At 39.5% G+C, this 27,166-nt stretch overlaps 1 protein-coding gene across 5 annotated transcripts in view; it reads left to right on the forward strand.

Moving 5' to 3' along the window:
- Positions 1 to 27,166, forward strand: part of vti1a (vesicle transport through interaction with t-SNAREs 1A) — a 111,177-nt gene that overhangs the window by 56,033 nt on the left and 27,978 nt on the right. For 3 of the 5 annotated variants that reach the window (XM_067487325.1, XM_067487326.1, XM_067487328.1), the window contains 2 exons: positions 18,098 to 18,168; positions 21,088 to 21,149. In XM_067487325.1, the coding sequence (XP_067343426.1) occupies positions 18,098 to 18,168; positions 21,088 to 21,149 (133 nt within the window). Of the gene's footprint in view, positions 1 to 18,097; positions 18,169 to 21,087; positions 21,161 to 27,166 lie in introns of all 5 variants that reach the window. The other 2 variants (XM_067487327.1, XM_067487329.1) reach the window with 1 other exon arrangement.

Below are 27,166 nucleotides of genomic sequence, written 5' to 3' on the forward strand. Positions count from 1 at the left end.
TCCAAACGAGAAATCTGTGGGGGGAAAAAAAAAACCAAAACAAATATTTCTCCATCACTGTTCATCAATCCATCTAGTTGTGAATTCATTATTTATTTATGGAACTTTGGGGCGCGTTATTTAAATAATGCGGGGTATGACAAAGGGGGAGGTGTACAAAAACAACAAAATGACAACCACACCAAAACCACCCGAGGGCACATGCCAACACATCGCATCAGTGTCATCCTTCCTTGCTTTGCCCCTGTGGGCTTCCTGCTCAGCAGGTAGCCACACACAAACACTCACATAAATTCTCACTCTTACACACAAACACACACATTATCTTTTAGTGTACAAAATCTTAAAACATACATAAACATATAAATTTGCTTCCTTGCACAGACATACACAAACACCAACCTAGTCGATAGTTTTCTGATAAACAAATATAGATCTTTAAACACACACGCGCACACAAACACATATACAGAAATGTATGCACCACGCCCTCAGGCCCTGGAGACGGAAGCAGTGGCATCAGCGGTCTGATAGATGGATCCTGTCTGCTTGTGATCTCCACTTGTCAGACAAGCATCACAAAAAGCCCAAACACAAATCAAAAACGCAGGTATGCAGCACATGTCAGTTTGATAAGGCCTCATGGATGCCTTCCCATCCATCACCAGGTAAGATGCTCTTCCGTGGACTTGGAATGAGGGTATTAACGTGCACCTGTCAGAGTGTTTAGGCTATTGATGTATCTGGGTTGCAAACTAAAAGGGTTGAACTGTTGTGTTTGATTCATGCTGTTAGTGCTGTTATGTTGAGCATTGCTGTTAATGGGAAACATACTGGGCATTAGTAGTGGTTCTGCTTTTTGCCAGCGTGCAGTGTTAGAAAAGGCGGGATGATATTTTGTTTTCATAGCTGAACTTCTTCAGTGAGTTAAGATTTATTGGAAGGCTTGTAGACCTAAGAAACCAAGCTGGTTCACCTTGACAACATCCATCAGCTCCAACCAAAGATGCACGTACACTTTTGTACACGTCACATAAACTCTTTACACATGCAAGGTCCGTCAATATGTTTTGCCTTTTGTTGTGGATCACATCCCCACACTAAGTGACTCCTGTTCACTCAACACCTAAATGTCACGGGCAAACCGCAAAGGCAGCTAACTTGTCCAACAACACAACACAGCACTTTACCCCGTTCCTGCTTGCCAGACAGGAACAGCCCAAACCAGACCACAACAAAAACAGGGGAGAGCCCACCTTTTGTTTACTATTCTCAAAGGTGGATCACCAAGCATGCCTAGTAAGGGATTGTGACAGAGGTGATGTCTAAATTAATCATTCATGCTCTTTCACATGGGCTACAGTTACATCCCTGAAATATTAATGACAGCTGCAGAATAAATTTGATTCCCTTTTCTCTCTGATTATAATCCACAGGCGTGCTCACACACATGTTTATTTATGCCCTGGAGAGGAGGTATGGGGTCACTCTCAGGAGTTTGTCTGCACACGCAGACACACACACACTCATCTTCCCTCTGCCTCTTGCCACTTGCACTTGTCTACCACCTCATTGGTTTGGAATATGTACATATTTTTCACATGTGGTGGGTGAGTGGGCTATACTTATTATACATTATATGCTTGTAGCATCTAGGTATGATACACTGTATGAATACTGTGGAGGTACAGCCAGGGTTTTTGTTTTGTTATTTTAATTAGGTGAGGGGCTTTTTTCGTGCTTTTTTGGAGAGCATGACCTGAGTGGAGAAAAGAGGGTGTAGGATGTGTTCTAGTGTTCCCACCTCTTGGTGGAAATTCAACGCACCGTCTTGCAGTAATCTGACTTGCAAACTGAGACATGCTTGTGTTCAGGTCATGCCACTTCTCGATTTAGTAACTCTAGTATTGTAGTCTTACTAGGACTTTGTCAGTTTCTCAGAGGTAACACAACTATGACCAAATATTTTAAGCAATTTAAGATCTCTTGTCAAGTCATGAACATAACTGAATATTTACTGTATGTGACATATCGTTAGAATAAAGTATGCTATAAGTTTTGTACTTAGTATTGGTAAACGTCAGCAATAAAAATTATTCATTCTTAGGCTATGGCCACTTGACAGCTCTGCAGCAAAGTGAAGGTTGTCTGTCATAAAATGTCTTCGGATTTAGTTTTTTCCATCCCAGACATCATTGCTGTGAGCCTAACTCACACTAACATAACCTGGGCTTGCTGCACAGGTAACTATCAGCTGTTTATGTCTCAGCATGTTACTGGAGATCTGTCTTTCACTGTCACCTACTTATCCCCTGCTGTATCCCTCCTTCCCTCTGTTCGCGCCTTCCTTCCTCTGCTGTAATGAGTGGAGTACCGAACAAGGTATAGGCATGGGAACCCCGGCTATTTCGCAGAAAAACTTTTAACAGAAACGATTTTTCTGGCAAGTCTAGAAAGGCCAGCCCAGCAACAACTGCTTATAGATGTAATAGTATTTATTTCACTTGATAGATACTTCATATCAGAAATTGTTTGAATGAGCATCATTTGAGCAATCCTGCTTTTTCTGTGTGGCAGCAAATTTCTCTTATTACAGATTTTTAGAAGCATTTAGTGTATGTTAAAAGATTCCTTGTGGGCTTGCTTTTATCCGTGTTGTTTACTTCTTTCAGACCTTGTTTGTACAATTAAACAATTGATGGGCCTAATTACACATCATTCAGTTGTCATCTCGTCTCAGGAGACAGACTCAAGAAGAAAAAGTAGTCTGTGTACTCTCCAAGTATGTTCATTTTAAATTCATCATGATGAGCTAATCCTGTTGTCGGGCCAGTCTATTCACACGCTGGCCATGTATCAAAGAATATTTTCCTGCTATGAAGAGTTAAAAATAAAACAGGAGTTTTAGGTCAAGATCAGATTTGATATATTTGACATCAGTCCCTGTTGGTTAATTGTTCATTTCTCTTTTTTGTTCGAGCCACCAACAGCATTGACACTCTTTTGAAATGGTTTCTATCCCACTGCAGGTGCTTCTTTTTATGACACCATATGGGTGTTGATTTTGTAGCTTGCAAGACTGTCAGGTAATTTCACACTAATCTTGTTTTATTATAATTTTATATGGCAGTGATGCGTGTATTATATTATGTCATGCCCTGTGGAGTTTTCGTCAGTCGTGTGTTTATGCTTATATTGAGGCTGTGTATAACCAAGATGTGGAATGTCATATAATCTGTTTCCCCTGTCTGTTTGGTTGTGTTTAGGCTTGTCTGGCCCTGCCACAGTGTGCTTGACACTGTGACATGACAGCGGCCACAGCGTCATGCTCTGTTTAAGGCAGAAAATATCATTGGAGAGATGCTTTCTTTCTTTTTCCTGTGCAAGCAGGCATGCACAAATTTTCTCATGTCTGATGTAGTGTATGTGAGCATTCTGTACATGAATATTTGTGCGTTGATGTGTGTGTTCGTATATTTGTCTGTGTGATCCTAATGATGCCTTCCTCCTCTACTCTATTGGGCTGTCAGCACAGTGCTGGTGACTGTCTGAGACACCGCCCCCCCCTCCAAATCTTGCAGAGATGGGTCATTTTTCAGTGTCAGGAAAGACCATTTACGTTGGCACCAGATAGATCTGGGACACGTTGGGCTCATTATTCTCTGTTTGCATATGTCTGCTTCATGCACAAATATAAGCCTGCGTGTACAGATGACTTGAGCTAAAAATCTGCAGTATTTCCCAGTGCTTTGTTACCATTAGCCTAATTAAACTGTATGTTTGTGCATCACAGGTGCATGACAAGTGTGAAAGAACTGTCCAGAGCTTGACACAAATCAAGAACTGCATGTTTTTTTTCCCTGTTCTCCTGTTTTATTTAGTGCGGTGAATTTCAAGTTTCAGCGTGGGCCTTCATTCCTAAATTTCATATCATTTTTCAACTTGTATCCATTTATTCTTTTCAGTGTTTATTTCTTTTGAGCTTTGCCTTTCATCTATTCTCTCCTCTCCCATGTTTTAGGCAATTTTTTTCTGTTCAAACAAAAGGGCTAACTACTCACACTTATCCATTTTTCTCTTTTAACATCTCCAGCCATACCAGTACGTCTGCTTTCTCATAGTTGCCAGCCTATCTTCCTCTTACACTGCTCCTTCTCACTTGACAGGGTGGGTGACTATGTGGGTAGACATGTGCCAGTGTGGGGTGGCTGAGGGTCAAGGTCTGTGCTCCAAGAGTGTGGTATTTTAATCTGGGCTATTTGTAATGACAGGCCTACTATGAGCACAGAGGAGTGGCAGGCTGAGAGGCTCTGACAGGTTCTAATCGCTGTCAGGAAAAGTAGCTGAAGAATGTGCCAGCTACACCCTCTCCCCTTTCCGTTCTCTAGCATAGCTGTTGTCCTCTGTTTTCTCTGTGCCTCTCAACATTTCTTTTGTTTTCATTTTGACCTGTATTTCTCAAAGGTGAGTGAAGGATCTTTGTCTTTCCCTATTATGTTTTCTTTTTGTCTCTTTATTTTGGCTGGCATCCAGAAGTCACAGCCTGCCCAAGTAATCCCTTCCTGTATCCTTCTTACTTCTCCTCACTCTCCATAAATTCAATCTCTTTTTTTGCACAGCTGCAGACTGTTATTAACATTTCCTGGGCATGTCCCATCCAGATTGACAACCTGTCTGGTTTGTGTTGCTGGTGTAAATTGGCCAACTTCCATAGTATATTTCCCTTCGCTCATGTTATTTAAATTAATTGTATAAAATACCCGAAACAAATGATTATAATTTCATCATAAATGAATAGTTATCATTAAAAAAGAAAAACTGGTAAATGTTATTTCACTAGATAACACTATACATAAAAGTATGATCCTCTGGATCATCAGCATTGTGCATTCCATTACATGTGAGATTGTGCCAGAACAGCAGATTACAGGAACAATATTATCTTGTACATTGTTCACATTTTGACTCACAGTAACAGGTTTTTGTGTTTTACAATACCAACTAAAGTTTAGTAAAACTAGGGAAAAAAATACACATTGAAAACAAAAAATAAAGCTACAAGTCTAGTAATCTGGAAACATTACAAAATGACTATGTAAATGCTAGTCATAAATAAAGCATCAGTGATAAACTAATTAAGAGAGTTTTCATATATGATATGCTAGAATATTAGACACTAAAACTTGGTAAACAAAGTTGGTAATGGATAGAAACTTAAGAACTACTAAAGTAAATTTTCTCCATTAAAACACACATAGACTACCAACAACCGCAAATAGATGAATAAAAAAATGAAAAATGACCCACAAGTATGTAAAAGAGGGACAAAAAATTGTCAAAAAGATTTAAAAAAAAAATCAGAACAGAAATAAACCTTAAATTACCACAAGCAGGCTCAAAATCACCAAAGAGAAAGGATGGAGGGGCACATCCCCATTTCTGCCAGGCGCCCATTTTTCTCATAATCCATTCATGTATATTTGTGTCTGGGCTGGGGATGACTAAACTTAGTGTAGTGTAACTTAAAAATTATATTTGGTTAATCAGGGAAGAGACATCAATTCACTCAAAAAGTTTGCTTAAGAAAAAAAATAATTTGTAACTTAAAACTCTTCCCTCTGTTCTGCTTTATTTGTAATAAGTTCATTTTGTATTTAAACCAACTGACTCACCACACTGTTATTCCAGTAAAATTGATATGCCAAGTTTTTCTTAATTTCAAATTCACAGCTTTTTCTCCCCACTTGTATGTAACAATGTTTATATTGAATAGTTATCTATACTATAGACTGTCTCACAATTAAAAACACATTTTTAATTTCCCCACTCAAGGACTGAAATCAGTAAAAGTCAAAATTCAAGCTTAAAAGTACCTCAAAGAAAAACAAGACGGCCAATCGAACTTTTCAGGTTTAACATAAACTTGCTGCTCTGCCTCTCGTTTCCTTTGGCACAGGACAAGGATGGCCAGGCTTTGCCCAGGTGCCGTCTGTGCCATTGGCGCTAAAACGAGGAGAAGCTGGCACACTTTGGGCATGGCTGCGGCCCCTTCTTCCTCAAAGGCTTGCCTCATCTCCCTTCTTTCCCCTCATGGTCCCTGCTGCTCCATAGCCCAGGGAGCTCATTAGGCCAGACTTCCTCTTCATTTAATCCATTTTTCATAGCCTAAAAAACAGTCCCTGATCTTAAAAATCCTGGCTAATTTAAGCCTGGATGTTGGGGAAAGAGTGAAAATATCATGAAAAGAGTAGGCTCATGCATGCCTTTTCATATTTCTGATGTCAAAATTAAATGTTTTTATAGAGTCGCGTTATGACCAGAATGGGAAGATGCAGAACCAGCACTAATGTTAACAGTTCTTAAAGAGAGTTTTAGACCCCAATACTGTAGGTAGTGTGCTATTCCTTCCACTTTTCTTGCCTGTTGTATGTAGGTCTTGGGGGAAACCAATGTGTTAACTTGGCCTAATGAAAACATTGGTAGTAACATGCTCCCTCTCCGTGTTCCTTTAATTATGTATCTCCGACTGGATACTAGAAAGCCCCTGTAGGCCTCCCGCTCCACTTGTTGTGGAAGTGAAGTTTCATTTGTAACTCGCATTCTGGTAGGGAGGAGCTGTATGGAGCAACAAATGCATTTGCTGTTCTACCCCTGAAACTGCCTTGCTCCCTCTCTGACATCACTTCCTATCACAGAAATTGATCTTTATATAAACATATCTTCTTTTACACATGGCCAAGTACTGTACCCGTATTTTTCAGTAAAATTCTGCTTTACATGAGATCATTCTCCTTTTCTCCTTCTGCCTCGCACTGTTGTATTATATCTACACGAGCCCAGCCAAAGTTAACATTGTCAAAAGTTGGCCAATGCTTTGTCCTTTGTCTCTGTCTATGAGGACAAAGGTTTTTTTTCTTTCCTTCTCCAGGAAACTATCACAGCATTAATATACCTCCCAAGTATAAAGTGTTGATGAGTGCCTGTCTCCTCAGGCTGACACTTATTTCACCAAAGGTCTCAGAGCAGGAGGGGAGGAACGCTGATGGAAGAGAGGAAAAAAGAGCTGCTTGCGTACCCATCCAACGGATGTGGTGGAATTGTTAAGCAGTCTCGGCTGCCCTTCTCGTTAGCCTCTGAGATGCCTAGTGACAGAGGTGAGGCTGTGAAAGTTGCATGGGTGGAGAAGGGTAGGGTCAGTGCACCTAAGAGTACCATGCCATGGCCATGCCAGTTCAGGACCCTGTGCCACTGTCCCCGCTGCTTCCTCTGTGAGTACGCCCTATGCCCCAGGCCACTGCAGAGAGGGCAAATCGGGGGCTGTCATGCGTCGGCCTCAATTACAATCAGGGGATGAAGCATGCAAAAGCTGCCCAATGTCACAGCTCATATTACAGTTGTAATGGCTGCACTGTATCGTATCCTACAGGATCTCCCATCCACATAATGTTTTCTGGCAATCTACAGTGAACAGAGGTTATTTTTCTGTTGCACATAACAACAAAAAAAAAAACAAATGTTTTGTTCACATTACCCAAATCCACATGTATTCTTAAAGTCTAACCAGTATGTTAAGTGTATGTTTTACCTCACTAAAAACATTTATTTCTGCAAGTGTTCTTCTTTTTTGCCTTTTCTGCATTGCTTTTTTGAGCATTTGTGCCACCACCTGTTTACCAGTGGAATAGTATGAAACCTCACAACAACATTGTAACATAGTGGTTCTAGTGGTTAACGTTTCTACACGACTCTGCACATGAGAGGTTTTTTCATTGATCGGGGTGTGATACAGATAGACTGGGTTACTGTGTCTCACTGAATTCGCACACACACCTTACATAAAAGTGGTCACTATTTCCGGCAAACAAGAAAGGTGTTTGCACAGCACACCATCACAAGTGGATGGTTCAAACATATTATCTTGGAAGTTAAATTTTAGTGAACTAAGCTACATAGGATGTAAATGTGACTATTGGACTTAGATTTTCAGGGTTGCTAATGGTTATCAGAGTGATGTGATGGTCAACTTTAACTAAATACCTGGCCCTCTGTACAAAATCAGAATTTTGCTCTTCTCCCTAGGGGTTTAGAAAACTAATAAGGTCATGCAACAGAAAACTGAATTTAAATTTGACCTATCATCAGTACCAGTCTACCATTTGTTGATCAATTTGTTTCTTTTTGTTTTTTTTATAACTAATTTCAAAGTAGTGAAGTGGAGTTGATTAAATCTTAATTTTGGTTGCCTGCCTGTGTTGACCACAGGCTGATTTGCACAATGGATCTACATACAACATATTAGTATAAGCTTCTCACTATAGGGTGATGCAGTCATGGCAGTGTGCTGCTGTTCCTGTCAGTCATGACAGAGTCACATACCATCATGCAGCCCCTGAGAAAATGACACCTGGCTAAAAGAACCACTGTGCGTGTGAAATGTTGTTTCAGCTCCTAGTGACCAACCTCTCTGAGAAATAATACTACAAGATTAGCTTTGCCAGATAGCATACATTATTCATGATGGGAAAATAAAAGGTATCTAAGGTTGCATTATTACAGACTTGATGACTCTCTCTTTGTGTCTTTCTTTTTTCTCTGCAGTAAAGCTGGCCCCATCAGCATAGCGTAAAACCCACAGGGAGCCTCGCCAATCATATAAACTCTACCCTACCCTATTGTCACCTTCATCGACAAACTTCAGAAAAACAGGAAAAAAAGAAATTATTTTTGTTCAACAGCTAATGACAATGTGTATTGCTTCGTTATAGATTAAAAGCAAAAGACTTTCTTTAAAAGAAAGTCCAAGACAAAAGAGAGTGACAGGCAGGGGGAGGTTAAAAAATGGGCCAGCTACTGCATTGACAATTGAGTTATATCATGTCCTTTATGAATAATTAATTTGATGGTGCTGAGGCCCCTTAGAAGGTAGATTAAATTAGTTCTGCCATGTCTTAAAACTTAGATATGCTTCATTAGTGCGGAAGATGGTGGCGGGCATGTTGGGTATTCGCTTACGCCTGTTTTAGTTGATGATGAGGAACAAGAGACACCTTGTCACCCTAGCAGTTAACAGACAAACTCAGGAATTTGTCCTAAAGATATTGTAGTTCTCTTTTGTGAGAGCTTCGAAATTTTAGGTAATGTAAAATGCAGGCAAGTGTTTTATGTAATACTGTATTACTGTAAAGCATTTGGTATGAAGACATGCTGAGTACTTCATTTCTGCTTAGTCAAAATTGGTGATTGTGTGAATTGATGTAGTTGTAAATCTTTCTTTTTTAGCACGTTATTAATACCACCCTCATTCACAAAAGTCATATCGATTTACTATTAAAGCCTCATCCTTGACAAAATTTATACCAACTTTCTAAGATAAGCCTTTCAATGAGAATGCCTGAAGGATTGAATTCTTCAAAATGCTTGTTTGGGAATGACTTGGAACAATGTAAAGTAAGCACAAATAAACAATGTACACTGCACACAGGAGCTTTGACGTGCCCTCAAATGTCATGCCACTTTGTGTGTATTCATAGTGGCAGCTGACAATAATCTGTCTTCAACTCTCTGGCCACAGTCATTGTTAAATGAGGCGCATGATGTGTCTGTCTTTTGTGAGTGCCCTCTGTGCCTCACATTTCCCCATAATAGCTGTATTATTTTCCTTTTACTAGAGCAGGGAAGTGCAATGGTATTACCCCAAAGTAAAGCACAAACTTGTGTTTGTGCTGTTTGTCTGAGCAGCCACAATGATGCAGTGTTCTGATAACAGGCCGTACTGTTGCCTGCTCAAATGAAATGGTTAGGGCACCTACGATTTGCTGAAGAGAATTTAATGTATCATCTGCACATTGGGGGGCTACTATGCATGTTGCAGTGAATTGTTACAGTTTATTCCATGCCACCAGTAGAGAGCTAACAAAAGAACGGCACATTTTATATTCAGCCACCCAACACATGACAAATCAATTTCACAAAACTCTGATTCTATTTTAATGCCTTCATCACCAAGAAAGCCGAACAAGCCTTTTTTTTAACTTGGTTTCCCTAAACAACTTAACTCCTGTTATCAGGAGCAGCCTGCTATCTAAAGGGATAGTTAGCAGTCATTTGCACTAATCCCACTCGGGTAATAATGGAAATTATGTTATGATTTTATGAGTGATTCAACTGTTAACAATCTGTTTGACTTCTGAAATGTAATGTCACTAAGTTTGTTACAGTGTTTTTATTGCAGGAGAAACATACATGACTTGAACAACGTCAAGATGTGATCTTAAGGGTGCTCAAATCAGACTGGCATTAGTCTGCGCAATTTGAACATTTTTACTTATCCCCGGACTGCTTGTAATGTGATTTTTGTTTAAGGACCATTTTGGAAAGTCATCAGTCATTAGTTTGCATTATTTCATGCACTGATTGAATCCGTACCAAAATAAAAGAGAGGTGAAGCAGAACAGATGTAACCAAGAAACTAGTTACACCACTAATTGGTACCAAGTAAATGAACTTCCTTTACACAGACCGAGCGTCTTACTTGCCGCAACATGTCACGCTATAGTTAGCGTCAGCATTTAGCCCAGCCCTCTCCTTTTTTGCTGTGTTTTGGGAGCCCATCTTCAGCTCATGAGTATTAATGAATTCAAAGTTTGAAGAAAATAATCTTTAAGTGTTTCCAACTGTCAGATCCTGTCAGTGCAACCACTTCTAATGGCCTGCGCCTTCCATTCAGGCTAATCTTTGATGTCTTGCTTTCATGCCCTCGTTTTCTCAATTGCTAAATTGCCGCTGACAGTCCCGTGTCCCCACAGATTGTTTGTTTGTTTTCGATCACGCTTGTTTTACATATCATTGACGTAACAAGGATTCATTTAGTGAGCTGTTAATGTGCAATAGGATAGAGTGGGCTGTTGGTTTCTTATATTCAAAAGGGGTGTGATCTTAAGTTATCCAGCAATCTGTTCTAGCGAAGAATGAACTAAGGTACAGTACATGTAGGACTTTTGAGAGCCCCCCAAAGTGATGCCAAATCTTTTTCTAAAGTAGAATAGACTTCTCATGTCAAAAACACTTGACAGAGAACAGCCGGGCAGAAACATTCAGGCTGCAGAACGCGTCAGATCCTTATCAGTTTGAACAGAAGTGGCGATCAAGCATTGATCAAGACATTCTTGAAACACCCTTGTGTCTACTTCTATGTGTCTGCACCATTTCTGAATTTAACTCCAAACAGTGGAGTTGGGTGGGTGAATCTAACAAAGAACATTTGACGAGTCAATTCACTCATTTAGCAACACAAACCTATTATCACTAGGTGTTGAAAAGTGCTAAATACCCCTAACACTCCTAACACACTTAGCACTCTGAAGTAAAATAGAGACAGGCTCCCAACAGGCCTTGTCAAAACATGCAAATGAGGCTGATGCCACGTCCGATTTTGACAAACATAATTAAGGTGTTCCAATTCGGGACATGTTAATAAAGAAGACTGCGGGCCTCCCCCAGGTCTTTACTAATCATAAAGCCTTAAAGCTTTTTGTGCGGGTGTGTGTGTGTGTGTGTGTGTGTGTGTGTGTGTGTGTGTGTATTTTCTCTCCCCCTTTTCCCATTTTATTGGATAATGAACTGTTTCAGTGTTAGATCTCTTTTCGCAGTGTTTCGCTGAGTTTGAGGACATAGGCAGGGAAGAGCTGCCTGAGGTGTGGTGTTGTACAGATAATTAAAAGGCAAGAAATGTGTGTTTCACTCTTTGATCTGCCTGTCAACTTTTTGATTAGAGACGTAAAAGCCTTTAATCAACAGTAATGTGATGATTAATGCTCCTAAACTGTTGAAAACGAACCAAAGCAACGTCAAGTTTTCTCCTTCCTCTTCTCCCCCTCCATATCTCTCTGCCTGAGTCCATTTCTGACAAACTGGCAAACTTTCCTCGTCAAATAGTTCCACCAGGGGTTGTTAAATCAGACGTGGTGTTTGATTAGGACCAACGGACATGTTGTTTTCCCCTACAGACATCTCTCCCTAGTCTTGGCATCATTGGTAGAACTCAAACTCATTTAATGTATTTGTGTTTGAAATTCAACAGGCCTCATCTATTTAATTTATCCCACGCTAGTGTTTTGTATTTTTACATAACTTTGACCTTCAGTTTCGATATAGTCATTATGTTTTCACAATGCCCATCACAATTATTTATATATTGCAGCTACTCAGCTTAAATTAAATTGAATTATTAAGTTGCTGACTAAAACACTTAAACTCTGTTTTTATTATTTAGGCTGACTGGTTGAATAAAGTTTGACGTGCTTGTGTTTGTTTATTTTTTTAATTCATGTACTGTTTAGTTTTTTTTATATTTTTGTTGCGATGTGGCCAGCACAATTGTATGACACAAATGTCAGCATTATGAATAATGCATACACAAATTAGCTCATTCAGATATGGGTTTTAATTCCACACTTCATACATTTTTCACAAATTTGACCAAGTTTAATCAACACATAAAAAAATAATTTTTGCAGCACTGGAAATGGAATTAATAAGTCCAACCTGTTTGAGCCTCACACTTGACCAATCGGGACATGCATAGAATAGTTGTACGGGCTGACCAGCCGCCTGTAGAAATTCTCCATTTTTTTAATTGAAGACCTCAGAAAGCAATGCTCCTGCCCACACATTGCAATCACAGCAAGCACCCAAGTCCATTAGTTTTCATTTGGATGGTTCAGTAAGACTGGTTGATTAAGTCCAGGCAATTTGCTTTAGGAGCCCTCATTCTCCACTCACCCCTCCTGCTTCTCAGCCCTCTGCCACCACCAGGGTTGTTGTTCAGGTTAATTTAATCTAGTTTGTTAGAAATGTTTAACACAATAGCTTTGTGGCTGTCTAGATGCCTTGGCACAATGTAAGTAGTCTGTTGTATTTTATTATGGCATAACTTTGCGTCTGAATGCTCTGACTCTGTAGTAATTACACCTACAGTAAATATTTAGTTTACATTGCTGCTAACCCATGACAAACAAAGTAATCTATTAGTGGCTGTATCAGACTGTCTGTAGCTGGGTCCAAGGGGACATGTAGGTATGGGTAATTTCATAAATGTAAAACAAGCTATTCCTTTCCCAGCCTCATCAATTCTCATTGAATGAGGATGAAGGGGACTTTGCTGTTTAAAATAAATGTAAATCTGGTGATTTGAGAATTTGACTTTGAGGGGAGTTGAAGGGAAAAGGGGTAGGGGGGATCTCAAATAGAGGGAAAATACAGCTTTCAGTTCTCTCCACCCTGGTTTAACTTTAAACAAATGGTTCTATTACCAGCTGGTCTCCTACAGGCCTGGTCATTTATACCCATTAAACTTGCGTCTTATCACCCATAAGACGCTCTTACGTCTCTCCATCCACCAATTGTCTATAATCAGCCATTTAAAACAGCAGCGGAAATTTCTTTTGCACCCTGCTTCAGTCTGACAGACAGGCAAACGAGCTAGGAGGAGGAGGGACGGGGGAGGAGAGCAGAATATTTTCTGTGGAATGATGAATAGGCCAAGTTGAGTGGCTGACTAACAGAGATCTGTCTTAATCAGAAGTGATTTGTCAGAACAGGAGCTCTGCAGGGTCAGGGCGCAGGCAATGAATAAAACAGAGCTTGGCAGAGTGAAGAAAGACCCTAGAAATTCACCCTGACTGCCCACCAACACTCATACACATGCAAGGGGAAGGGCCGGTGCATGGGCTAAGTCAGGATGGACTGGCATGGCCCAGCCTCTCCCTGCCTAGAATATTACTTGTTTTGGGCCTTGTCAATACTTCGGCTCTTCCAAAAACAGGCCAGGCTTTGCCTACTCAAAGTACTGTATACACTATCAGTACCATGTGCTTTTAAAAAGAATTTCTGTAAAACAATGTGGAAACATCCCATTTTTTAAAAATAATGCATGTTTTTGTGGAACACAAGCAATCATACCAACTTCTTTTTAGGTCAGTTATTGTCCACAAAGTAGCAGTTACTATACTGATTAACAGCGGAAGGAGTTTGCTGTTATAAGTAATCTGGCATAGCATAACTGAGCTTCTAGATGCTACATGCCCCCCCTGTGACCATGCAGTTGGCACTTTTTTATTTTGAGCTATAGCACAGTGCAAAGGCTCTAGCCTAATGGCCTGTGGGCTCAGCATTACAAATACATCCCAGTGTGGGTACAACTTTGATGGAGGTGATGAAAGTGTGTCACCAGGCAGTTGTAGACTTGAGACGTCCTTAAAAAAGCTTCTCTGGAAATGTACAAAGACAGGTAACTTTATTCACCTGGGAGTCACAGACATATAAGTTGACTGGTGCACTCTGTCTGTGTGTTTTGTGTGTGTGTGTGTGTGTGTGTGTGTGTGTGTGAGAGAGAGAGTGGTAGAGACAGCTTGAGACAGTGAAAATGTATGGTCTAACATTTATCTGCTCCTCCTTACTTCCGTTCAAACCTCCCATGGGCTTCCATGCCCAGTTTGTTGGAGTGTGTGGCTTGTGTCCAGATATAAGTGTGTGTGGTAACCTTCAAAAAGTGGTCTCAACTGCTTAATGAAAAGGGGTTGTGCTGAGGCTCAGAGCACACCACTGTCAAGTCTTGTACCCTTTCTGCTCTAGGGACAGAAAGCACTAGGCAAAAATGCTACACAGAAAGAGACAGGGGCCCTTAGACAGTGTGTAACTACTCTGAAACAGGTCCTGTAAAATAGATGATGCCTCCAATTAAATGTGTCCATGGACTGGAGATAGTTGAAGGCTGTGGAGCTTTCTATGATACTGGGATTGCTGGTATTCTGGGCAGTATTATTTAGAAAAGGTAGAAATCAGCAGTTTATTGTATTTGTGTTTTACATAGGCTTAGTGGAGCCTTTTCTTTAGAGTTCCTGAAAAATAAAGACTAGTAACTATTGTCATCAATTAATCTGCTGAGTATTTTCCCAACTGGTTTAAAAAAAAAAAAAAAACGTAATAATCGCAGCGTTATTCAAGAGTCAAAACAGACAGAAATATTTTGCTCCAAATGGTGTTTGTTCTAACCTAACAGATGACATCACTACATACACCAGTAAAGTTAATTGTTCAGTAAAGTTATTTTCCGACTACCTTAACATTATTAAGAAATAGTAATGTGTTGAGCTGAGATAAAATAGATCTGCACTGTGCTGACCACAGCCTGACCACAGACGTATTATTTTGCTGATTATTATTTCCATCAGTGTAATATGTATGTGCCTTCAACTTTTTTATACTAATTCTTGTCTACAATTCTATTAGAGGAATGAGTTAAATTAAGGCTCTCTGGTGCCTGTGTGAGTGTAATGTAATGGAATAATGGGCTTGTTAAATGGACCTTTGGGGATGGGGATCTTTAACAAGTGAGTCAGAGCAAGGCCTCTGGGCCAGGGTTATTTAAATTGTTAATAGCTGTTTAAACAGGATGGGAATATTTTACACGCTAACGAGCAACAAGTCAGGGCTTGAACAGTAAATTATTTCTCTGCCCCTACATTGTTTTGTTATTTTAACTATACATTTTTCATTATAAAAATGTCCCTTTTTTTTCAATACCTGTTGTTCTGTCCTGGCTATTTATTCTCTATTTTTGTTTTATGCAATAAAAAAAACTGTAGAAAGTTGAGTATGTAATATGTTAAAATCACAGAAGTCATTGTATATTTGTAATATTCTGTCTCCATGAGCTCATATACTGCTACTGGAATCACCAGTTCAGTTTTCCCCACAGATGTGGACTAGCTAAAACATCAGTAACTGACGTTTTACACAGACCACTAGACAACACAGTTAACACAAGATCAATAGAAATGTAGATTAAAAAATATGTGCTTTTAAATAAATAAATAAAGAAAATTAAATGGTGAACGGATATCTGATTCCACTGCAGATATATTCTTGTCCACTGAAATGTAGTTTATTGCCAGGCCTATATTTGTATCTATTCTGTTTATTTTAATAGGTTATCAGTTGCCTACATAGTGAAAAAACACACCTTAAAAGAATGGTGTAATGATTGCTCAGAGGCTAATCTAAGATACCTTTAGATCTTTAGAGGCCTTTTCTTCCATTACCTCATCCATCTTTTTACACCTTGCAAACCTTTCCAATAATGCACTTGCTATCAAAAAAAACTCTGCTGCTGCAGTGCTCGTCACAGTCATTTATTTAAGAAAAAAGAAACTCAACAGCCCTGACAGAGATGGATAGATGTGCTTATTTGTGTCTTTAACAGAAGATTTCCGCTACAACTCTTTCCTGTTTATCCCTTGTTCTCCACTGGGGACAAGGGAGGGCTTGTATTTTTATGGTTATTAATACCTGCACTCAGTCTTTTAATCTGCCCTATTTGTCACATGTGACTGTCTGACTGCACTGTTTAATCTGGGTATCCTTCAATCTGTCTTGTCCCAGATTAGAAATTAATGAAGGCAGGAAGAGACACATTTGAGTCAGTTGCAGTGTAGGGGGGTAGGAAGGATTGGATGAATGGGAGACGAATGTTGTTCATTTGACAGCGCTTTCTCTTTTTTCTACATCTCTCCGATCCCCTTTCTCTGTCTCTCTATCTTTTTCTCAATTTCTCCCTCTCTCTCCTCTTGTTTAGCTGCCAGATGTAGCCCATTTTTGCACTGCTCCCCCCAAACAGGCGCTCAGCACGTGGGCCCTTTGGTGTGCGGCACCTGTGTAGTGTAATACAGTCAGCAACTGTGTTGTTTATTCCGGATTTGTTTGGTGCGCTTGAAAGCCTGTCTTTGATCCATGCAAAGAATCTTCACTTCTTTTCCTTTTTTCCCCGATTCATCCTCTGCCTCCCTCATTTTTAAACGCTAATGCTCTAGCAGTATAGTTGAATCGATGGCAGCAGTAGGTTTTTGTGATAGTGGTGGGGGGGTTTATTTGGTTTTTCTTTTTAGCTTTCTTTTCTTGTCCCCAGCCCAGGGGACAGGAAAATGACAGTGACCACTGACAAGCTTGTCAGGTGCCTTGTCGGGGATGTTTTATAACTGTGCGTTAATGTGTTTACATCTGGAACTGATGAGAGGCATTTAAAAAAAGAATGGCTTAATGAATATTGCATTGGCTGAGTGGACCCCACTGGCAGACTGGATGCTGGTGTATTGTTGTCTACAACTTTGTGTCACCATGTTTATTTCAGCATTTTAAGAAGGTTTAAAAACACTTCCCATAACTACAATGTTCTACAATCATTCACCAGATGTTTCTTCTAGACAGCTAGTGTACGAAATGTGGCACAGTGGCAGGAGTCCATGCAAAAGGTAAAACCAACAAAATTAGTTAACACAAAGCATAACAAAAAAAGATGATGCATTGTGGATGTCAAGTAGAGTGAAGAGAGTGATAGTGACGTTTATAGTCAGGTTCTGTTTTTTTCTCCAAATTCTTTAAAATGCTGATATTATCTTTTCATAAGCCCCTTTCAGACATGCACTGAAATTCAGATATTTTTCAGACTTACTCTGGGATAGGTGTATGTGTCATCGCAAACGCCATGCCCATGCCCTTGCCCATGACGTTACTCTGATGTTACCCAGCCAGCTCCCTAGTGCAAACTCTGGATTATCTCCAACCGAGCTCATTTGTGAATAGAGGAGGTAATACTGTGGAGAATTCACCATGAGTGAGTGGGCGTGTTGATGACTTCCATTTCCTGTGACTGCCGCGAAACCAGGCAAATAAAAACACGGAAGGTGAAGAACTTCTTCGAACTAGAATGACAACAAAATAAACTTCTGTTGGCAAGGGCAAACCTGGAAATTGTCAAACGAATACAAGGAACAGCATGAGATCCTGTGGTATAGGACCAGATTACAAAGCATAACATTGTCACTTCCGCAGATTTACTTTTGCGTCATTTCTGCCCCTTGCTCGTAGTGCCCAATTACACGCGGTATTCTTTGGAAGTGAGAACACATCTCACATGGACTATCTCCCGATGTTTGCTACATGTCTGAAAAGGAAACTCCAGACAATGTCAGGACCTGATCCTCCTGACATTCTCTAGAGTTCATGTCTGAAACGTTTTATACAGTGTCTGATTCTCTTGCAGAACAAGTGGGTCAAGAGATTCTTGCCAACCTGCACGGTGACCGTGAGAAGATACAGAGGGCCAGAGAAAGGGTGAGTAAACATTTTACCTGCATACACTGGTTCATCCATTCTAAGAAGTGTTTGTGAGACTGTAAAACTGTCACAGGCAGTTAGGAACATTGACTTTCTGCATGACTTTCCCAGTAATCACACAGTTAAAAGATACATACTCACAAACGTCTCTCATACACACACTGTCTTGGGTATGCTCACACATTATCACACCACACTAAGTTGGCTGAATTGTTTTGACAAGGTACCTAGTTTTCCTAGTGACTGATAGCACTATATTGCATTTGAGTAGATTTTTATTAGTTGATTCATAGATCTGATGTTGTTGGTACTTCTACACATTTTCAGAATTTTCTCCCCAAAATCCACAGTACTGGCTCTCTCTACATTTAAACACAGGAATGGGGCCCTGTCCTGATGGCCCCTGCAATGCAGAATGCTTAAAGATCACAACATGGCAGTGGGCCTTGCACAGGCGATTTCAAAGGAAATCAAACATCTCCTTTCAAAATGGTCCACAATGTCTACTGAGACTATCCGCTCTCTCTTTCTTAAGCTTTGTCTCTCTCTTTCCTCTTCTTCCCATGAGTCTTCTTTGCTGACCTACAACCCCCCACCCTCAACCACTACTACATATATGTGCCCACACACACGCACACGCACACACACACACACACACACACACACACAGATTGCTTTAAAGCTGTTTGTTGAGCTTTGTGGAGAAAAAAGAAACCAAGATGTGAAGCCACAGGATCGAAGGGTTGGTTAACAGCACTTTTTTGAGATGGAAGGTGAAGAAGGGATAGTGTTAGCATTAATGAAAACACATAAATGGCCAAACGTGTGCACACATGTACACACACTCATACAAACCTCTATGCCCTGCAGGAGTTGTTGGCTTTTGTTTATGTTTTATGGCCCAAATAGAAGTGAATAGAAAGTTTTAACTCTGTGATTTTAACCACTTTCCAGGCTAGCACATGCAAAGCAAGTAACAGGAGCAAGTTTTAATATTTATTCCCCAAATGTTTTGGTTTATGTTTTTGAATCAATAACTCAAGCATGTAAATTAATTTATGGAGGGCAGAAATGACAAACTGATCTGTAAAAAGTAAAAGTATTTTTTAGTTTCTTGCAAATTTATACAACTAAATAATTGTGCTATGAATACCATGGATGCTAGGCACTGCTTTTCACCTACCTAATGCCATCCTTGAAACTTGGGGGTGGCAGCAATGGGGGTGCTTCTCAGCAGCAGGGACAGAGAGACTGTTTAGAATCAAGCAAGAAATGATTTCAGCCCAATACAGATTGGGAAAGGCAAACTTTGACAGTTCAAAGAAAGCAAAAATCGTGGTTTAATAAATTTAGCATTGATAAATCATTTAAATGTTATGGACAGTAGTTGCTTTCCTAATTTCCTTTATTTCATAGTACTGTTAATCCTGGAGAGTGACCTACTATTTCTTCAGAAAATTGTCTGTTTTGGAGCTGTATATCAAAAAAGAAAGGTGGGAGAAACACCTTTCTGTCGTTCTCTCTGTATGGGGAACCACAGTTAATTTTAGTCAACTGCACTAAAATGTCAGTTGGTTTCCATTTCAGGTTAAAGAAAAAACACAAGATTTGGTGACAGGCTGAGTAGAGAGGGAAAGAATTGGAAACAAGAAATGATTCAGAGAGAGATGTATTTTGGGAGAAAGTGCAAAGTGTCTAGGGGACAGATCTGGGGGTAGAGGCAGACATCAGGCAACTGCAGGACTTGTTGTCATTGCCAGAGGGCCCAGACTTCAGGTCCCCCACCTCCTACCCTGTACCACATGTATGCTTGGCTCTGGCAACCTACTTTGCGCCAGCCCAGGCTGCCAGAGGGTAGGAAAGATGGAAAAAGAGGAAGAAAGTAGCAGTAACAGAGGGATAGCAAGAGTGCATGAATGGCAGGCAGATCAGATTATTGCAAGATGAACCTAACTTAACAGAAGAGAGTGATGCTGGAACCATGACAAAGAAGAAAAGAAACATGAAAGTGAAGAATTAAAATACAGAATCGTGTACAGTAAAATACACAGATGAAAAAAATTTATATATATATATATATATATATATATATATATATATATATATATATATATATATATATATATATATATATATATATATATGTGAAATGGGAAAGCGGTTATTATCTCGGAATGAGTCGAAGACGAATGACTCCCTGCTGACTCTAGAGAGAAACTCTCTGCTATGACTCTTCCCCACACTCCCCTATCAGCTTCCAGAAATGCAACTACAAGTAGATAATAGTGGCAGCTCACTCAGTGCAGTGTCAGCATTTTTTTTAGTCACACTCACACCTTGTTGGCAACATCCCTGCCAATTTCCTTCCCTGTGAAAGTTTTTACACCTGATAACACAGTGAAATTATAACATTCCTATGACCCCAGAGGAAAAAAAAGGTGGAGAGAAAGAAAATAGAGAAAAAGCAGTTAGAAAAAGGAAAATATCTAAGGTAATTAGCCATGAATGGCCATGATCGTTATTTCAAGTGTGCGTTCAAGGACTGGTACATTAAATATAAAGGACCCTTTTCACTCTTTTTCCTATACTATTGCATTGTTAGGTTTGCAGCAAGATGAGCAGAGGACCATTAAAGTAACATGTTCTCCAAAGTGGGAATCTGCTGTTGACTATTTCTTTAAAGACGTTTTCTGTCATAAAAACAGATTGTAAGGAGTCTACATTAGACATGGGGATGTATAAAATCATTAACAAACATCCATTTATGCATAGTGTATATAATTATGTTTTGGTGAGTCAGAAGGTAATGTTTTGTATAGTCAGATGGGAATTGACTGGTAGACTGTGTTTAATAACCTTAATAGTTGTTGGATCAGGATGTAAATCAAAATATCTTTACCTGTTTTGTCCCCACAGCTGAGAGAAACGGATGCCAACCTGGGCAAGAGCTCTCGCATCCTTACCGGCATGCTGAGAAGGTAAGAGGCAGGTAGGGACAGTGTTTCTGCACCTTTTTTGTACATATCGTGCTTTAACAATGCTGTTAGTTTTAAAGTTTTAAACTCATTTAAGGTTATCCAACTTTTCATTTCATTTGCTATTTGTTTTAGGCACTGTTGGCCACATTGCTGTGCATTGCAAATTAATACATATATAAACAGATAAATTAATAGAAATGCATAGTACTTTACATTACATTTTAGAGATAGAGGAGTAATATAGAAACAGGAATATAACAATGAACCAAGACTGAAATTAGCAAAGCATTGTCCAGGTAATAGCTTTATCCACAATGTAGATTTTTAACCTTGAAAAACTTGCATTTATTCCCTATTAAAGCTACAATATGCAACTTTTGTGAATCCAGCTTACTGTAGCATGAGATTGGAAATCAGTCCCCTCAGAGAGTTAAATACTGATGCTGTGCCATAGTCCATAATCCTGTTAATTAAGTGTAACTGTACATGTCTCCATTCTTTTCTTATCTTTGACTTTGTTTTTCTCCAAATGTACTTACCACCCATATCTGACTTACAGCTTTTGTTTTTCTTGCTTGGTAGTTCATGCACAAGCAAGCCCCTGACAATCACAAAGACAAGCATTCACGCAAATATTTCAATAGTCCGCGCATTATTTGATGCACCCGCCTAAACAAACACACACACACACATGTGAGCGCACACACTGTAATGTCTTGTCACATCTCCATTTCATAAAGTGCCTGTGTGCCTACCCCTGAACCGTGACAACATGGTTTTGTTTTTTGTGCCCCCCCCCCTTTTTTTTCTTCCTGTCGCCCACAGTGGATTTTGATTAAGAGTAATATGTAAATGACACAGACTAAATGTAAAATCCTGGGCCGAAGAAGGAAGTGCCAATTGAAATAGATGCTTCAGTGCCCGTAGACAATTTAGAGGGCAACTCACAGGGCGGCCGGCAGTTACTAGAGAGGGAAGGCCTGAGGAGGGCTGTGACGCCGACTGTAACCAATATTTCTGCATATGTCTCCATTTTGTCAAGTCTGATTATGGGAAGAAGAGGAGGAATTGCGAAGGGGGGGGGGGGGGGGGTCAACACGCCTGACATGTCACCCAAAGCTGTCCAGAAATCATTCATCATTCCTTCTTCACTCTCTTTTTTCCCTCCTCCCCCCTCTGGAGCTTAAGTAAATAACACACACTTATTTCAATATTATCATATTAATGTTAAAGTTCAGCTGTCACCTAATGGGAAGACTTAATCAGATGTAGCATTTTAAGAGGCAAGCTGCCAGCTACCCCCCACCCACCCCTACTCTCCATCTCCCTCTCTTGACGTGCCTCACCTCCTCTGGTTAGCGCCACTCTCAAATCAGGATTTATGAGGGCTTTCCAAAGTGGGGCCTGGCTGTGAGGCTCTTCGACTACCGCCCAGTTTTCTGCATGATGGGAGCAGCACAACATACACCCCCTGCCTTTCTTAGAATAAAGTCATTTTTCCCCTTTGTGTATTCACTGTTTGAATAGAAGAAAGTGTGTTTTGTTGTAACCCTGTGGGCTGGAAACGTCAAATCTAGAGTAATTTATAACCAGAGATGGAGAACCGAGAGCAAAAAGTAAGTTCAGGAAGGTTCAGTGATATCCCATGCCCCTCCCCCTTTTATCTTATTCATCCTGATTTCCCTACTCATTTCATTATTGACCCCCTGGTTTACTGCCTTTTGATTAATTGTTTATTTCTGTGCAGTATCAGAGCAAATTTATTTTATTTTTCACTGTAAAATTGTGTGTGAGGGATGGCTGCTTGGTCATTTTCCACTTGTCTGTAACAACTATACAGGTAGTGCATTGCTTTAAGTCTAGCAACAGGCAACAGTATGTTATGAATTTAAATGGATTTGTGAGTAAACTCAGCCTTTATTGTTATATATGATGACCTCTACCCATATGTGTTTGGAGTTTTTGAAACTGTTTTTGGTGTTCCTCTCTGTTGGAAGTTGGGATGTTTTAATCTTTTTAACATTAGTTTATTTGTAAATGGATCACAAAACATACAAAAAAAAAATTCATTTTTAAGCATATGAGTAAAATAATAGCCTAACAAATTTGTGGCAATCTACTGAGAATTTTTTTCCTTTAAATTTAAGTGGGGATCAAATCAGGACAGTTGAAGTGTACATCTGCCCAAGAAGACAAGTACTTACAAGTGTACTTTTTTTTTTAAACAGATGCCTTGCAGGTTCTGAATTGGCTGCATTATTGAAAAAGAAAGAGAAACCAATGAGCAAAGACACTTGGACAATAAGGTCAGCTGGCCTCCATAGGCAGAGTTGCCACTACTAAAGTTGGAAAATCAAAAGAGAAATTTGCAGTGGGCAAAGATGCACAAACAGTGGACTTTACATGACTGGAATAAAGTCTTGAGGAATGATGACTTAACGTTTGAGGTGTTCTGGGGATCCAAAAGTAAAACATACATCAATTTTTTTTTCGTGATCCATTTACAACCATTTGATGTAATAAAATCAACAAAAGACAATAGAAATACAACAGTGTCAATATTCGATATTGAAGATAGATCCATGCAGGACAAATAGACTTGATTATGTAATTGGAGGATTTTTTTTCATTGTTTGTTTTAAACTCCTAACACCTATTCTTGAATTGCCTTTGGGGTCTTGTGGGTATCAGTCCAGCTGAGAAACAATTAGACACTCATTATGCTTGTGGTTAGGGTTCAAGAAAGCCAATTAACTTAAAGACCCAGTGACTATCACTTGTAAAAACATTGACACACACATCTAAAAAACTGTTGCTTTGTTTGAAAATCCATCTGTACACACTTCTGACTGTGAAACTCATCACTGTCAATGACTGTAATTGGTATAAAATCCTGTTTGTACGTGCTGTTAATTACCTGGGTTAAGCATTGATAACTAGTCTTACAAATTTATTCTCTGTTCATACTTGTCAATGCTTCGGTAGTTGGCATTTCGAGCATATACTTTTCCAAAATTTTAATTCAATCATCTAAAATCCTTTGGGTTTAATTATACCTGAACAGGCAGAAGGATCCCAGTGAGGCAAAAAGGAAATCTTGATCTTAAATTTATATCTATAGCCATTGGGTGGTTTATTTTAATTACATACAGGGCATGTTTAGCACCACCACCAATTCAAGAAAAGATTTGGCATAGAAACATTTAGGGTAGATGTCTTGCTATACATAAATACTTGTGTTTAAAAGAAATGTAAACTAAAAATAATGGCACATTTATCATCAAAGCAGGTGAAGCACTTGTCTGCATCTTTTATCATTCAAGGTTTTTAGCAGTTGTGTAATATAAAGGACATGGATTCCCACAAACTTGATCAAGAATTTAAACCTCACAGGCCAAAGTCTTTTTTCCATTCAGACTTCAACAGACTTAAAGACATTAGCTAAAACTGAGATGTTAGATGATTTGTAAATGTAAATGTTGTTCAGTGGATTTAAACTTCTCAGTGGTCAATTATTTCCTAATCACTTTTCAATTTTATTTATTTCGAGGCTGTATATATAGCATAGTTTGGTAGATCCATTGTTACGGTTACAACTCACATTGCTGATCAAAAAGAAAGAGCTTAAAGAAGCCAAAGACCTTTCGATAAGGCCTCTGCTGTCCCCTTGTAAATACAAAATTTGAACTCCGACTATATTGAACACTGAACCTCTTAAGTATCTCACCCACAACGGTCAGAACAGTTGGGAATGGGATGCCGCTCTAGACCCAGTTAGGACCACAGGGGCTCCTGGCAGCTTCATGGAAGGAGGGGGTACAGTGAAGGGCAATGAAGCAGGGCGGACGAAGTGGGGAGGATGTATATTTTGAAGCATTGGGGTTGTCTGCTCTCGCTGGCAGCTGATCCCACATGCAGGTGGTCGACTCAGTCGCCAGGCAGATCAAAAAGTCAAGGCCCCGGGTGGACCTCCCTTTGAAATGGGAATGGGGCCTAGATATCAGACAGAAAACATAAGCAAGCTCCCAGCCACAGAACAGCTCCATATTCATGGCTGGGGCAGAAGCGACGGGCAGGCAGGATGGACAGAGCTTCTGCCTTCAGAAGAAGACTCATGCACACTCACGACACTGATTAAGAGATCAGCCCGAGAGCCAGGGTGAAGATGATGCAGTAGCTCAAAAACTGATGCAGCTGCACTCACACCTAGACAGCAGCTTCCTTTCTTGAGATATGTTATGACAAGCTTAAGTCTTGTTTGTCTACTTTCTCCGATTTTACACAGTAGTTAGTTGTGGCAAATTCAGAGCTAACAACAACCGATAATGTTTTGCCTGTGTTATTGACAGAAAACTGGCAGATTTTTTCCTTGTTTAGATGACTCGATAAACCAATACGACGCAAGACACAAATGTGCATGGCCTTAGAAGAGCAACTAGAAGAGGGAACTTTTGATTCAATAAGATCTTTAATTTCACCACACTCCTGTATTATCAGCGAATGCATCTATATAGAGAGAGTAGATTTGGGCTGTCAAACAAAGTAAAAAAAAAAAATTCAAATTTATGACGTGCTCTGTGATTAATTAATATAAATCTATTTTTGTTGTGAAATGACCTAACACAAGGCTAACACATAATCAAAAATATAATTTAACAACATGTCTCTCTCTCTTTAGCCGTCTCAAATTCCCTAATGTTAACTAATAGTCTATGTGGGTCACGTAAATAAATACAATTCAAGTGAGCTGTGGTGGGATTGGAGTCTTGGGGCCTGCTTCTTTATGTAGTTGGAACAAAAAGGTGTGTGTGTGTGTGTGTGTGTGTGTGTGTGTGTGTGTGTGTGTCTACGTCTACCTACCTACGTATATACTTACAATGTCATGGAGCATGCCCTCACAATCATACACTTTCTGTATTTTATATGAAAATTGGTATATAATCATGTCTTTGACATTATGTGAGACATGTTTGCCCTAATTTACATTTTGTTTTATCTTGTATCACAGTTGAATTCACCACAGCAGCAATACCCCAAGCTTAATGTTTTCTGTCCCGAGAGTCGCAGGTCACTCCCAGTGGATCTCACTCTCTCTGATCTCCTCTCCATGTTGCTGCCACGATAACTCCATGTACTACATTTAAACACATTCCCTTTGCTTTGCAATTTGTTCAGCATGGCATCATAACCACCCCACTCAACCCCCAGCTCTCCATTTTGCTTCATCCCTTTGGGTCAGTCCTATCCCCCCACCCTTACCCCCGTGGAGAAGCATTTAGTGTTTTATGTCCAGTTTTTATTCTGGCAAAGGAGCAAAGTGCCAAAACATAAATCATATCTCCCCTCTGTACAACCTCTAGCTAAACTTTAAGATTGAGTACAGCTGATGTGTGTAGACATACATACTAATATTAAGTGGACTGAGTATTTTAGCCTACTATAAATATATACTTGGTGTTGATGGTGATAGTTCAGGTACAGACACAGGTACAGATGGATGTAAAATTTGGATCCATTTATTTTAAAATGTCAAAAAAATAAAACAGTTTTTTTTATCAACATGTATTTAATGCACATTCAGCTAGTATAATTGTTTTTTTTTTTAATCAGAAATTAATTAAAGTTATTTTAAAATTATTTTACTACTTACTTAACTACTACTATACTTAAGTATAGCACTGGATGCCCTTTTTCTTTAGTTGGAAAAGCAACAAAAGTTTTTAAAGAAAATTTATACCACTCTGATTTCTAACCGTGTAGACTTAACAACCATCTCACTCAGTCCAAATAATAAGCAAAAAATAGCTTGCATGTCTGTTGTTCAAGCTGTTCATGGTATCTGTGGAATCTCACTGCCACTCTCCTACAGCTCATGCTTCTAACATCATCCAGAGTTAGAAAGATCAGATGATTAAATATCATATGAGATATTACACTATCCTAAATATTAAACATTGAAGATGTAGACAACTCCTGAAATGTCAAACAAGGACTTCCTTTATTAAATTCATTTTTAT

This window comes from Channa argus, chromosome 20 (genome assembly GCF_033026475.1).
Source record: "Channa argus isolate prfri chromosome 20, Channa argus male v1.0, whole genome shotgun sequence".
NCBI lineage: Eukaryota > Metazoa > Chordata > Actinopteri > Anabantiformes > Channidae > Channa > Channa argus.